The sequence below is a fragment of the Nymphaea colorata genome, chromosome 3 (genome assembly GCF_008831285.2).
Source record: "Nymphaea colorata isolate Beijing-Zhang1983 chromosome 3, ASM883128v2, whole genome shotgun sequence".
Classification (NCBI taxonomy): Eukaryota; Viridiplantae; Streptophyta; class Magnoliopsida; order Nymphaeales; family Nymphaeaceae; genus Nymphaea; species Nymphaea colorata.
This window is the reverse complement of record NC_045140.1, coordinates 1,249,709-1,265,433: the sequence shown is the minus strand read 5'-3', so window position 1 is coordinate 1,265,433 and position 15,725 is coordinate 1,249,709. Positions and strand designations below refer to the sequence as shown.

General features: G+C 40.0%; 2 protein-coding genes across 2 annotated transcripts; both read right to left on the bottom strand.

The window, feature by feature from the left end:
• Positions 1-4,448: 4,448 nt before the first annotated feature.
• LOC116251634 (uncharacterized) lies at positions 4,449-5,135 on the bottom strand. The gene has a single exon (XM_031626010.2). It carries the CDS (start codon positions 5,064-5,066, stop codon positions 4,701-4,703), a length of 366 nt encoding a protein of 121 aa, XP_031481870.1. The 5' UTR covers positions 5,067-5,135; the 3' UTR covers positions 4,449-4,700.
• A 3,711-nt stretch (positions 5,136-8,846) lies between these two features.
• Positions 8,847-14,012, bottom strand: LOC116251015 (probable carboxylesterase 11). Its single transcript, XM_031625063.2, has 2 exons — positions 12,557-14,012; positions 8,847-9,580 (listed from the first exon to the last, which is right to left on the bottom strand). The coding sequence occupies exons 1-2, from the start codon at positions 13,432-13,434 to the stop codon at positions 9,043-9,045; spliced, it is 1,416 nt and encodes a 471-aa protein (XP_031480923.1). The 5' UTR covers positions 13,435-14,012; the 3' UTR covers positions 8,847-9,042.
• Between the last annotated feature and the right edge of the window lie 1,713 nt (positions 14,013-15,725).

The window sequence follows — 15,725 nt, the reverse complement described above, 5'->3', positions numbered from 1 at the left end:
GCACCACCTCCTTTCCTTGTAATTGAAAATACCTGCTTGCTCCTTCTCCATCAAGGTTTGGCCAACATCCTTCTCCACCAGCTATAGTCAAAGTAATGCGACGACTCTCGCCTTTCTTTGTGATATGGTGATGGTAATAGCAGTACTGGCGTCTTCATGCACAAACACTGAACTTGATAAAAACTGAAGCAATCACATTTTTTCGTGAAATGAACTAAAATTTTGGTACTGTATACCATCTCAAACCAGTCAATACTCCTTGCCACGTTACATCCAAACCACACAACATTTTTCATTTCTAACAAAAGTGGGAGAGTTCCACAGCACTTTTCAGATGACGACTCTGATCCACTAAATGGTGATGAAGCAGAGGGCGCAAATGTGCTCAGAAGGAAGTTGGGGGCCTCTCATCGGCATGGCTCCGATGCCATGTCTAAACAGATATCCTAACAAAACGGAGAACAAAATAGCTAGGCAGCAGAAGTTGTCCGAAGTTGTCCTTTCTAATTATTCACTGCAGTAGCTATGTTGACGTTACAACTGAATGACAATGAATGGCAAAAAAAAAAAAACAGAATTCTACATATTTCTACATGATTCTGATGCTAATCTGATTTGTTTACTATGCGTTTCAGCCATCTCGATCGGAGAATGGTTCAACTGGATTGCCCATAAGAAGATACTGAATCTTCCACATCTTACACAAATATGTAAAGCCCTAAACATACTTTGCCTTGTAGTTGACTTGTAATCTCTATTTATTAATGGAACGTTATTCATATCTCGTAAGGGAGTAAAGCAAAGACAAGGGACGTATGTGCGACTTACCAAATTAACCTCCCTAATCACCAAGTATGTAATTGGCTCGGTTTGTCCTAGCTCAGCTCCTAGCGTTTTTAAGTTCATCATTTAAAAGGAATACAGAATAGGGCACAAAGGCATTGATGAGGTTCAACTGTATGTGTATGAAGATAAGCATGCATCTATATGTGTGTGTCTTTCAGCATTTAAAGACATCAGTTATTTCTAGAGGAGACTCAAGGAGCAATAAAGTTCAAAGGTGTGCTATTTTGAAAGCTTAAATTTGAATTACTAGATAAGGAAATTTAACTATAGTATGGCTCTTGTGGTCCTGTGGAGCTTCCATAATTGATCCAAATGACATAAATCTATATGAAACACGGTACGGGTGCCAAAAGTTCATGCATTCTGGTACAGAATTAAACATACCAAGTGAAGGCATGTCAGATGAGCTTTTAACTTGAGGATAAACATGAACCGCCTCCACCACCACTTTGTACTCGAGCAACAGGAAACCCAAACGTTAATAAAAATGAAGAAAACATTTATGAAATGATAACGACTTGCGACTCAGATTTTTGTGAGTTTTTCATAGTGGCACCCAGAGTCGGGCTTTAGAAATCCGAGTGTTGGGATATTAATTGCAGTCTTTTGTGCGTCATGAACTGATGAATATGCATTTCAGAGCAAATTGAATATGTATTCTTAAGCCATTCGATTGCCTCTCAATCAAGCTTTTCATTTTTTTCTATTTTTCTTTAATTATTTTCCTTTTTTAAGCAATTGTACAATTGATTTTTCGTGCATGCAGTGAACTATAAAAACATCATAATGTTGAACTACATACAATTGATGCATGCCTAGCCTAAAACAAGTTTTAGTACACTCATGGTCGACAATGCAGCAAGCGACTCACGTGATCCTTTTCTTTTTTCTTTTTCTTTTTTTTCCCTAATGAATCCCAGTCAATCTGAGAGAAATAAATGCAATATTTTTCTTTTTCCAAAATCCATGCACCTGATGATTATTACTTTGTCAAATCACAATGCTGAAGAGCTTAAGTTATTGCATTTGCGACCTTTTATTTGTTATCACTGAGCTGAAATTTTATATTAATCGGGCGGTTATTCTTTTCATGGTGTTCATCTCATTAGGCAGTTCTATTTATTAATTGCTTGTCAATATGTGTAATCGATAAACAGTGCATACCCATTTGTTTGAGGGTGTGGTTGAGATGAAAAAGGATGACGTTAATTCGGTTCTCCTTTAATTAATTTCTTCCAGATTTCCAAGATAATTTTTAGATGAAGCAAGTGGTAGCTATCTGGGTAGGTGCCGATTTTGTCTGGTGGAAGTGGAAAGAGTGGTTGATCTAAAACGCTAATGCAGGGATCACCTAAGCCAAGACTTAATTTGCAGTAGCTAGATGAACAAACAGCTGATTTTGACTCGAGAATTATTATCAGTCAGAGATTCCTTGAGAAAAAGATGACTTGCTGCTGCAACAAAACTAAGGCCGCTTGCAGGTTGACGCCATTGGCGAGCAGCGGTATTAAGTGATCTCAATTTGGTTGCATATAATAGCTCCCTGCCCTATAAATACTGCTGGTGACTTGAGATATCGACATCACTCTTCCGTTCTCACCAATTTGGCACTCCTGAAAGCTGTGGCCTTTCTTTCCCTTCCCACCATCTTTTTCCTCCTTCCTAGAATTTAGATACAGTAGCAGCCATGGGACGCTTCCTTCCTATGCTTGCGATGACAGTCATGGCAGCAATGGCGTTGGTAGCGACCGCTTATCCTGATTTTGAACATCATGAATATCCTGATCATGAACATCATGATGATGTTCATGATCAAGTTGAGCATTCTCCCTGGGTTCCTGTCCCTCATGCACAGACGGATGAGCATGTTCAATACCTCGGTGAATTTGCAGTGGAAAGGTACAATGAACAGACTCATGCTTACCTCAAGTTCATTCAAGTGGTGGAAGCAGAAGTACTTGATCGTGGCACCGAGCATTACACATACCATTTGCTGATGAAGGTTCATGATGGCCCTGGTTTCAAGCTTTACAAGTGCGAAGTGTTCCAGGATTTCTCAGGACATGATGAGCACCCTGTGCTCAACTTAGGCTACTTTGGACCACTCTGAAATTCCCAAACATCTTCTGCAGATGAACAGTGTGAAAGGATAGAATAGAGATGTGGTAGAATAAGAGTCTTTATCCATTGGAAGAGATCCATTGTGCATTAAAATTACTTTATTCATGTATCTCTGAATTTTAAGCTTTCCATATAGTAAGTTTGCGCCTTTTGGACTTCAAACTTCTTTTTTGGGCCCCCTATGAGAATTTACATCTTCAAAAGCACACTTGCATAGGAAATAAAAGTACATAGTTATATATACACTCACATTTACAATTATATATATATATATATATATATATATATATATATATATATATATATATATATATATGCCGGATGGATTCTTTTCTATTTTGGTTGCTAAAACTACCAAAGGCCAATGCACCTTTTGAGACAGTTTTATAGCCAGCATGTCGACAATGATTAGTAAAATCTATAATCAGAGACTGCATGAACATTGAAGAACTTTAGAAAAGCATTTTAAAATAAATTCGTTGTTTAGAAACTGTGGCATGGGTTCGGAGCAGAGATAATTTTATATTAAATGTTTCGATAAAGGATGGTTTGATATAATTGAATCTCATCAATGACTGGTAACTATTGTTCCGTGGGTAGCCCTTTAATTTGCTCGAGGAACATAAGGATGCTGCCATGCGTACGGATGAGTACTTCGGCTCAGGTCTAGGTATACGTTGTAAAATCCAACATTTTTTATTGTGTCAAGCAGCAACTAATTAAAATTAGGTGCAGTTCAAATTCTGACTGTGTGCACACAAAAAAAGATAATTATGGATTTTAGATAAGGCACAGAAACAACTGGTCTCTCTCTCTCTCTCTCTCTCTCTCTCTCGCTCTCTCTCTCTCCGAGTGTGAGAAGTCAATCTTGCCGGTGCCTTAAAAGAAATTTCGTGTACGTTGACACTTCCCACGAACACTGCACTTTGAACCAAATAAGTGTATATGTATATATATATCCTCATCAGGATTAAATTAGAGAAATCATCTAACCTCATATATGCGCCAGATGGTTAATTATGTATAGACTATAGAGGGGTTATTTGGAATCACCTGAGCAGAAGATTGAATTAAATGAGACGGCCTAGAGGTAGGGTGGTCACGAACATTTATGGCGCTTTCCTAGTTTGCCGCTCCCTGTTAACTAATGAAGTTAGTCTAATTATATTGTTTTATTACTAAAATATTTCTTCTCCAATTCAAGCTTCACTGACTCTAATATATTCAATCAATCATCTTTTTTCACACTGCATGCAATCTCAATTTTCATGCCCGATACAAATTTAATTACTACGATGTAGTATCTGTAAGAACTGAAGAAATAACATGCTAGTTACTCTCATGGTTCGCAACTCTTAGATTTTGCAATTTACGTACCCAGAAAGTCCAAGAACAAAAAATTTTCAGGTATGAAAACTTGCAATATTTTGTCTTCAATTTTTCGGTTAATAATGCTTGATCTGCATGGCTGAGACAACATGAAATTCAAGGCAAGTTCTTGAGTTTTTCGGCAAGACAATTATGAGATCTATTATTTCAATATATATGTAGACACATGGCATCTTACAGAATAGCTTTTCTTATTCGTCCAACACATTCAAACGAAACGTAGGTGTTGCCAGGCCATGAGGCACACGGTTTATTCCAGTTATATGATATTCAACTGAACCTCTAGTATTTGATGACGACGGTACTGTTTATTGAGGAAGAGCACCATATATCCGTGCATGAAATCACAGTGGCTTGAAGTAGGCGACGTTGAGGACGGGGGGCTCGCCAGGTGCTGAAAGATCTTGCAGGATTTCGCTCTTGTAAAATTTAATGGCATAGCCATCCTGAACCTTAATCACCAATTTGTATGTGTAGTGCTCGGTGCCGCGATCCAGTACTTGAGCTTCCGTCACTTGAATGAACTTCAGGTATGCATGCTTCTGTTCATTGTACTTTTCTACCGCGAATTCACCCAAGTACTGAACATGGCCGTCCTTCTCCACATGGGGCACAGGAACGAAGCCAGAGGGTTTGTAAGGGTATGCAGTGGCTACCAGAGCCATTGCAGCCATCATCGTAATGGCAAGGAAAGGAAAGGAAGGTGCCATGGCTAGCCAAGTAAGAAATAGATAGTACTTTGGCAGAAGGAGCAGTAGAAAGATGGAGAAGAGGAGATAATATTCGATTGTTCACAACTTCACATATTTATAGGATGGCTTGGCAATGCCAGCCCATAGAATAATGTAGCGTAATACCAACAAAAATGTACGTGGCTGTAAGTAACGTTTTTTCAATTATTGATGTAATGTTATACCAACGCTTTGGTGATACTTTCTTTTCCATTCAGATTGAGGAAAGAGTCTTGTGTGAACTAAGTCAACCAAATACAACATCCAGAAGCGTTCTTATCCCAAACCATAAAGGGTTAGACTTCACCAACTCCACTTTAATGGAGACTTGAATACTTTTGTGTGGTACCAAGACTGTTCTCTCTCGCGTTCTCGTGATATGAGGTCAGAATATTCGTACCTGTTGCAGTTTCTAACCACAGTGTTGCTCGCGTGCGCAGCAGGCAAACAATTTATCGGTTTTTCCTACACGGAATCTAATTTATCATAGTTGGACAATTTTTTCCCGAGACTCAGCAGTACATTATCCACTCCTACCAAACCTTGCTTTTGAGTTCTTAAATAAGTTGCTTGATTTATAACCTCAAGTTCACACTGAACAACTCCATCTCTTGCGTGCGCGCCTGATCGCAAACGTCTGTAACTAAAGTTGACATTTTTAATGCATTTTTCTTGCTTGGCAAGCATATTTAAGTATGAAATTATTAATATTTTCTCTACAAAGCACAAACTAAAGCGATTATAATTATGGGTAATGTCCCATTGAAGTTAAAACTGCAATCCACAAAAAAAGGGGTATGTGGATCAGTCAGAGGAAACAAGCAGCCTCCGGTAGTTATCTCCTGCATCAATATCACGTTAACTGCGTAGTGTATTAGTTGATGCAGAATTTAAAGCACAGGTTTGGTAGAATCGGATGTGCATTTGACATTTGGAAATGGACAACGGCATCAAGGTTTCGTCGAAGTTACGATGGCAATATTCAGCTTGACTTGGCGTTTATGCTCATCCAAACAAATGACTTGAATTAATCTGCGTTCGCGATAGTTCTTCTAGAAAGAGAGAGTACTGACTAGCCCAGCGGCTGCCACCATTATTCTGCGTGTAAACGGTCTAATTTTGAATATTATTAATCAGATGTTCGTATTCGGCGGACTTCCCCATTCAAAAACTGCGTATATTTCCACAAAGCAACTTGCGTATATAATTTTCCTTCTGCTGATCCCATCGATCGCCTCGCGCATCGTTACGTCAACAGCGTACTTTTTCTTCTATATATAGGGGAGAGGCTTATCTGTGCCACTCATCATTCATTCCTCCCTTAATTTACTCTACTGTAAGATCAGCAGCAGAGCTAATTGCCCCCTCGTTTTAGAAGATCTCTCTCTACTAGTAAGCTACCTATGGCACGTTTCTCTTCTTTCCTCGTGATCGCTGCGATGGCAGCCTTGGCCTTTGTAGCCATTGCCCGCCCCTACGAACCATCTGGCTGGGTTACTGTTCCTAATGTCGGCCATGTCCAGTACTTGGGCAAGTTCGCTGTTACAAGGTATAATGAGCAGACTAAGGCTTACCTCGAGTTCATTAAGGTGACAGAAGCACAAGTACTTGATCGCGGCACTGAGCACTACACATACAAGTTGGTGATTGAGGTTCATGATGGCTACGCTGTCAAGCTTTTCAAGAGCGAAGTGTTCCAAGATCTGTCTGCACCTGGCCATCCCCCCGTCCTCAACTTGGGTTACTTCATGCCCCTGTAATAAAATTCCAATATTATGGCAGTCAACAATATGCAATTATGCATGTAAACTATTTTTCAGTCCTACTACATAAATAAGCTGTTGTTGAACGCAATAAGGAATTAAATGTCTGCATCATCCTCTTGTTTACAATTGTCGCAGTACAAATGTGAAAGAGATCAACAGGCCTAATTTTCTTCAACCTTGCCTGCCTGATAACTCTGTTATTGTTTCTTATAATGAGTTGCAGAAGACCCTTTTCTCATTTTCATTTCGTACAGTATAGAAGCATAATTAGACCGTTCTCTGTGTTTTTTAGTAGATACGATCAAGTCAAGTTTGCTAATGCCTCAAAAGAAATTTCAGTAGTGGCCAAGGGAGTCGAATGGGGGACAGAGGGAGAGAAAACATAGCATTGTTGGCAGCCTCTCCTCGGCTGCACAGCCATTAGACTGCTGGCAATATGTCCAAAATCATAAACCAGCTCTTTCCTTAATGAAAATCGTGAAAGGAAATTAAGCTCTGTGCCAAAGTACAAATGATTCATGTTTGTCATTGTCATTGGCAAAAATTATACTAATAGATGGAGCCCAATGGATCTTCCAAAAGATGTGCTCAAAAAATCTATAGGATGGCAATAAACAAATTTGCACAAGAAAAATCTTTTAAATTCTTAGGGGCTGCAACCTTATTTTACAAACTTGTGGAAGTCCAATGGTGGTTTTACATCAATATATGTATGCCCACCAAACAAATTTCTCACACATCTATATATGTATTGTATGGTATGTGCCATCACTAGAAGCAAGTTCGAATATGATACAGTAGTGAAGAAACTTTTGTGGCTGTTGTGTAGTGAAGAAACTTTTGTGGCTGTTGTAGGCAATTGCACATACTAACCCCAAAAAAGTTATCTTGTTTACATATTAATACTTCATTATTTTTTAGTTATTTATATGTGAGCGTCCCTTCAAAATGAATTTAAAATAATAGTGCCTTTCGCTAAAAATTTCTGGTTCCCCCATTGATATGATGTGCCCTTAAAATTAGTTTTAGGAACTGAATTAACTATGTTGTACTTAATGTATCTTATATTATAGTCTCGTATTTCAAATTGGGGTATATATGATATAGAATACGTATTAACTAACATATTTGAAGCACAAAAAAGTGGCGAAATATATATATATATATATATATATACATATTTCTTTTAATTTGAACTCACTTGAAATCGAATAAAGCGTGTCATGACCAGGAGTTGTGTTCTCCCAATAAAGGCCCCTAACACAAGTCGCATGCACTGTTGCACAAGCTCCACATAAAATTTGTGGAAAAAGATTAATGGCCGGTGCACTTTGGATGGATGGCCATTGTCACGGTCATGGCTAAAGACGACCTTTCAAGGCCAGGCAGCCATCGATATAGATTCAAAAACTGAGATTTATGGCCGTGCATCAAGGCATCTTTCTAGCCTACCTTAGCACAGAAGACAACCGATCCCAGTATTCTAGATAGGAGGACGTCAGGTCAATGGCAACTGGAGTCCTATATTTCTTTTTGGCGTGTGAGAGAGTGAGAGGAGGAAAGGTTACCTTAGCAAGTGGTTCTGGTGTCGACCATGTGTGTTATCTTCCGTGGAGAAAAGTCTCATACTTCTAGATTTGCTACACAATTGCAAACTGCACACGTTAATATATATATATATATATATATATATATATATATATATATATACTGCATCACCAACTTAGAAACAGTTATCTGAGAGATGTAATGGCTTGGTGACAGTGAAACTGGTCTAAGTACAGTACAATTAGCGGGACGGCAAACTCGACCAGCTTAAGACCTCGGATAAAAGAGTCACAAACTTGCCGTTGGCCCAATCACAGCTAATTGTAGGCGTCCAATTCGAATAACCCTCAAAGTTCATTAAATATCATTACAATGACATCTTATCGATATGATTCAAAGACGACCATCGATCAGAAGAATGGCCAAGATGTGACTACCATCGATCAGAAGAATGGCCAAGATGTGCTTACATCTAGCAATCTCATTAACCCAAACTCACTTATCATACAAAAATGACATATTCTGTAGAAAAAATGACTACCATAGAAATGTAATCGCCTTACATACCTTAGCTAATTGAAAAAATTAAGGACAAGAGAACAATAAGACAATGAAATAGAGAGGAGCAAAAAAGAAACTGTTTAGTATGAAAATTCGTGACCCCTCAGCGAGATATACTTCTTCATCCAAATCGCGATGTCCTCTGCACAAGCCTGGGCCTGTGGTGTCTTCAGAAGCTTGTCCAAAGTGGCAAATTCGTGAACCGCATCCTTGTATTCAAGGACAGGTGCATCAATATTCACCTTCCTGAGCTCTTCTGAATATGCAATAGCACGATCCCTCATCCAGTCATGCTCGGCAACCACCGTGAGTGTTGGAGGCATGAACTTGAGTGGGGGCTCTCTGCCTGCAATGAGGGGGTTCGCAGCAGGGTGATCCAAACTGAACTCTTCTTCTGGCAAAAATAACTTCCAGGCCAACATACAGATCGCCTTGTCATAGAAGTATGTGTTCGCCAACTTAATTTCTGAATGTGTGGGCACGCTGCCGATGAAAAAGGGATACATTAGAATCTGTGCAACAACTTTAACAGGCTCCAAAAGGTTGCCAGCAGCGACAGCCTTCCGAGCAACATAGTCTGCAATGTTGGCACCACAGCTAACTCCAAGGAGAACACACCTGCATATAGTGGACACAAAATCAAAATTCAGAACGCTTAGTGGAAAAAGGTAGACAAACAGTGTTAGACTTAAACAAGTATAAATTAAAGAAGGCACAAAGGCACATTCATAACCAAGTACATGCTGGGGCTTAAACGCAGTGAAAATATCTCCGATGTCTTAGCAGATAAAGTGCATCTCCTCTTGGCTCAAATAATAACACATACTTGCACCAACATTATAATTACCTGATGACTTGGATGATAAATTAAAGAAAGTGCCTAAAAAAGGTAAAAACAGAACCACTTGAATATTCTTATTTTTGTGAGTAGACGACATAAATATCCTTACATTCTCAGATTCCACAAAATAGCACATATATGTATGTATACACGATTTCAACTTAAGCACTTCCCACCGCTATATGAAGTATGAACCACGCTGATGGTAATTGACTCGGTCAAGAAAAGCCTAAGTGTTTGAAATTTGTTTATTGCATATTGAGAAAGTCAAAATATCACGAAGAATGCAGGCAACCCAATCAGGCGAGAGCTAAATTCTGGTCATAGTACAATTGATGCACTGCCAGAATTATACAGTGACAAACTCCCAAAGGCCTCACGCAATGGGCTGCATAGATCAGTTTAAGGCCTTTACACGGAAGGAAGTCAAAAGTTTGATAATTGGAGTGCAATTCTGAAGTGATTGGGCCGCTCATTCAGTATGAAAGGTGAAGCTGCCCAGAGGTTTCACATATATTAGGCAAGGTTTGGCAATAAGCCAGAAACCCATGCCCCATCTTTACAGGTAGTTTCATTGATTATAAAAAAGGAGAAAAATGAACAACTGTTCTAGGTTAACCAAATGGAAGCTGGCAAAAAAGGTCGTGTAAGTAGTTCACTTGGACCTACAAATGGGTCATCTGCAGCACATTACAGTAAGAGGTCATGCTACAGTTCATGGAGATGGTCAAACATGTCTCACATCATTAACACTATACAAGGACTTCTGCTGTTCACTTTTCTTTCTTAATTGACATAACTGTGGCACTTTTTCAATATTTTATGAATCACAAGTTCTTAGAAGTTAGAAGGAAAACCAAACAGACACCTGAAAAATATAAAAATTGGATTCCCATACATCTATTTTCCTTTCTCCCTCCTTAACCAGGAGTGGTTATTCAAATCTTTCCAAACAGCACAAGGTATCATGCAAAATCTAGAGCATAATCTTCTTAGTTAATATAAGATTAGAAATACCATCAGGTCCAGGAACCAAGTAACAAATTGTAAAATTCAATAAATGTATACCACTATATTTTTTTCTTATTACCACACTTTTTTTTTTTACTTATAAGTGTCTCCTAGGTTTAAAGGCTTGCTTCACCCCACATATGGTGCTCCTCTGCAACAACTTCCTCAACAAGTTGCCTAAATTTCTCCTTCACAACTACCAAGAGAACACCTAGTTAACTGTCCCTTAAGGGATAGCTCAACTTGTTGTTACATGTCTAACACTTTTCAATTTATTATTAGATTATAACCTAAAAGGTACAACATTAGAGCAAGCAGATACTCCAGAATCTGGAAATGTTGTTTTTGATTGTTCATTGACCACTTTTATATGAAAGAAGTGATACATTAAACTGATGCACAAAAGCATCAGAGAATGAATAAGAATTTTACAGAACACCAAATGCAAATTTTTCTTTCTCTGCTTTTTTTCTTCTGAGGAGCAGCTGCATAGCTGCAATTCAGTAGATATGAAGTGGTACAGGCTCATACATTCTGTTTAAAGCAAAATTACAGGCAGCCTTTGCTAAGGGTACATTAACTAAGATACTAGAGACCCTGCCTATGTACATCAGAATAGAAACTATGCTCAAGGAAAAGAACATGGTAGATTCGTAGCATACAAAATCTATACACACACACACGAAAGAAGTTTAGTGTAGTACAAGAGAAAAGAGGTCTGTCTGTATTACTAGGCCAGGAAGACAAAACAGACCACCATGTCCTGCATAACATTGAACAACCAGGGAAGGAGGACTATCTTACGTACGAATCCTTGAACAATCAAATCCCTGTCACAATATTCCAGTTGAAAACAGAGACATAGAGTAACCAACATGTACACACAAACATGCAGACAAGGCTGCATGCACACAGTCACCATGCAAACACAGAATAGATAGCCAATCGCCAAAGTTTAATGAGGTTAATTTTGTCCAATACAAGTTGGATCTTTTCCGTGAAGTGGTGACATTTGCCAGAGCAAGACAGCGTATCATGTCAACACGAGATAGATGCTACAGTATCTGATTGCCGAGATACTTAATATTTGACGTTAATTTTCACATGACCATACGGCAGAAAACAAGTACCCAGCTAGGCCAAATTATCTGATTCCACCATTGATGCCTCATCACTTCAATACTCATCTCAGCCTTTTTTTTTTTTCATTTGGCAGGTATGAGGAACATGGCATTGCAAGAGTAGTAACATGGACCTCAAGCAACACACAGGAGCAGGATGTACAAATACAGTATTACAGAACCCATAAACAAGAAAATCCACAACCATAGCATTTGTGAATTCGTGTTTCATACAGGCATCCTCGTGATAACAGTGGAAGTATTTCGACCACCAAACAAGTAACAAACACCAGAAAGCTCAGCACAACCCCATGAACCATGTATCTCTAGCAGAACACCACAATGGCCAGGCCATCCTGAGATTACCAACAAAGGTTTAAGCTCTTGACTGTTTTCCCAAGGTGAATAGCTCGACCTAACCAAATGATTGTGAATTTCAGGAACACCCTGCCTGCTAACTGATGTACCCTCCTCTAGCTAGTAAACATACTATAAGAATGAGAGGGTGCTTAAATGGAAATGAAGCAATCGGAGGCATGAAACCCAAAGGTGGGAAACATTTTCAAATGATAATGTCCTATAAAATCAATGTTCGGAAGAATGGCGGGAGAAATGGAAAACCTTGAAGGATCACCGTGAGTAGCGAGCCACGGCTCGACCATCGACGCACCGAACGCGTCCACAATGTGCCTATGTACATCGAACTTGCGTAGATCGACAGAGCTCGCACTGCCGCGTGAGCTTCCAAGCGACTTGTTACACTCAGCAAGATTCGCCTGCTTCCCCAACCAATTGAGAACCTTCAAACCGTCCTCGAAAGCAGCTGGATACCGATTCTCTGGTGCCAACCGATAGCCAACGGCGATCACAATCACTTCGCAAAGCTTCGCAATCCGCCTGCAGAAGACATCGTTCGCATAGGAATCCTTACTCCCGGAAACGAAACCTCCGCCGTGGAACTGCAGGACGATGGGCAATCTCCGGGAAGACGAGGAACTTGTGTTCCCCGGGAGGTATCCTCTATACACTCCGCCACCATCTTGCCGCCTCTTAGAATCCTTCAAATGGCCATTAGATCCAGAGGCCACTGCGCCATTGGCGTCTCCAATACCGGAGGATTCACCGCCATAACTGCTCCGCCGGATCTCCCCTGCCGCTGGAGACGTCGAGGTTGCGGTGACACCACCATAGCTGCTCCGGCGTGTGAGCGACTGGCGGAGATCGGGCCGCTTGGAGAGAGGGTCGAAGGGCCGGTGGAGGGAAGATTCCGGTAGGAAGATCCTGACGGAGAGGGAGGTGAGGGCATCGATGTGAATGTCTTTGGTGGCGACGCCATCGTTAAAGGAGGCATTCGCGGGAACCGCCGACTCCTCCTCCGGCCGGGAGGTGACGCCGAAGGGGTTGCTGCCCTCCTCCGGCGAGAAAGTCCTATTCTGGAGCCTGTGTTTCTGAAGGATCTTGAACAAGACGCTGTACAGCTTCACCGCTACGCTTGGCATTATCAAATTCCCCCGGTTTCTTTCTCCCTCTCTCTATCTTGTTTCTTTTATCTAAAAATAGGGGTGGGCGGGACACAATTCCGGAGTCGGTGAAGGGACGGAGTCCGATCCTTCACGGTCGGATCATCATCCCCATTCCTTCACCCCTAACCCGCGTTTACCTCCCTACTTTGTCTCCCAGCTAATAATGGAACTCGGGACTCTAATCAGAGATGACGGTAGAAGCAAGGAGGAGTCCAATCTCTCTTCCCACTATAAATTTTCATTTTCATGGTGGGACTCTCCCTTTCTCTCTCACTCTCTCCCTCTCTCAAAATAGAGGTAAGAATCTGCAGAACGAACAATGGGGGAAAACGATCTCGTGGACGAACACTAGGGTTCCTTCTGAGGAGGGGGAAAACAGAGGAGCAATTGCAGACAAGAAGAAAGGATCGATTTGATGGTGAGATGCAGATGCAACCCTGCAATATGCCAGGTAGCCAGAGAGGGAGAAAGAATGGCGAAAGGAAGGGGGAAACGTCATGTCTCTGCGTGGTCACATGGCCGTTGTCTCTTTTGGGTTGGGCCCCACCATGCAATGCCTTCTCGTGCCGTGGCCAGCTCAAATGGGTCTGGTCGACCCGGTGCGAGTGCGCTTGCTCGGCACCTGGGTCCGATAAGTCTCGTCGTGTCTGAGGCCAAGGGACTTGGTCAGGCGTCCAAGGTTCCAACTAGGCCGCCTCTGGTCTTACTTGGATATGACGTTGAAGCTTGTCCGAGAGCCAATTGGACCGGACAAGACCCTGACTCTCCTATTCCATAGGGTCATCAGCTCAGGCTATTTCTTCTTCACGCGCTGTCGGGTCGGATTCCTATGAACTAGAAGCGTAGGAACCGAACTTGGTGCAACCGTAGTAAAACACCAAATCCAAGTCTCCATTTTCATACGCTACTGGTTATTTAACTAAGACCATTCAAATTTCAATTTTAATTATATTATCTCTTAAACTTGTTGCTTGCTTGGCAATATAAATTCTCAAAGATAATGATGCCGCGGACTTAATGAGCAACTAGCTGCCTATCAACCACAAGGTCAAGCCGCATAAATTTTCCCGCCCACAATGAAGACCGCGGAAACTTGTCTTAGCTTTTTAACTTAGGCTGTGTTTGTTTCAACTCGAATCTAAGATCAGCAGTGATTTTCATGGATTTAAGGTTGGAACCTTCCTCCACCCTCTAATCCACCCTTAAATTCATGATTTACTACATGTAGCATCATGAATTTAAGATTCACATTACTCATATCTTTCGAAACACACGTTTTAATGCAGCTTCAGATCTAAAATCTAAATCTATCAAACACAACCTTAAATCAAATTGATTTTAAAGAGATGAGCTCCAGCCAAGGGGATTAACATGGAAAAGCTAAGGCGGCAGTTTACTAGTTTGATTTATGTATATTTGGCACGTTAAATTTTTATGCTTTAACTAATTCTATATGTACACCATAAAAATGTGCCTTTTTTGTAAAGCAAACCTCCAAGTATTTGTTCCTAGTGCATAAAGGCAACCTTTGATTCATGGCATTAATAAATTCTTTCCTTAGTTAGGAAGTGTGCTCGTTCTTAAGTTTTAGTACGCCTAAGAGGTTTAAGTTGAACCTGAAAATCTTTGCATCATCTACAACATGTTTTGTATGTCTCTATTAGCTTACATGGGTAATGGTGCACCTCGGCTAGTGTGACAGTCTCATAAAATTAATTTATTAACATTTGGTTGGCTCCAACTATTTGTTTAATTTTATATAAATGCCCATCAATTATTTAGTTACTTATATATGGTGCTGCTCCTCCACCATTTTACTAGTTTAGTATGTATTTAAAGGTTGAATATCTTTTAAAATAGTGCCTTTGACGCGAAAACTTTCAAACATCAACTAATTGGAAAAGTTGTTTTTTGCCAAACTAATTACTTGAGTACTTTGTGTATGATGGTAAGTCACATAAAAACTCTCCTAAATATCATCGAGTTGGGAGCACACTCCACATGGGTGTGGCTTCGACTCACATTCGAGCCCAGTTAAAATGTCATATTACTAAAGTACTTATATAATATATGTTGTTCTAGTATTTTCGTATGCAATACAATTATTGAAGTATATTATATATATTCATAACTAAATTGTAATAATAATATATACATATCTATTTTTTTATATGTATAATAAATTAATAATAATAATAATAATAAAATACTCTCATCGTCGTACTTAAAATTTTTTGAGATGTACCGCTTCGGCAGATATATATATA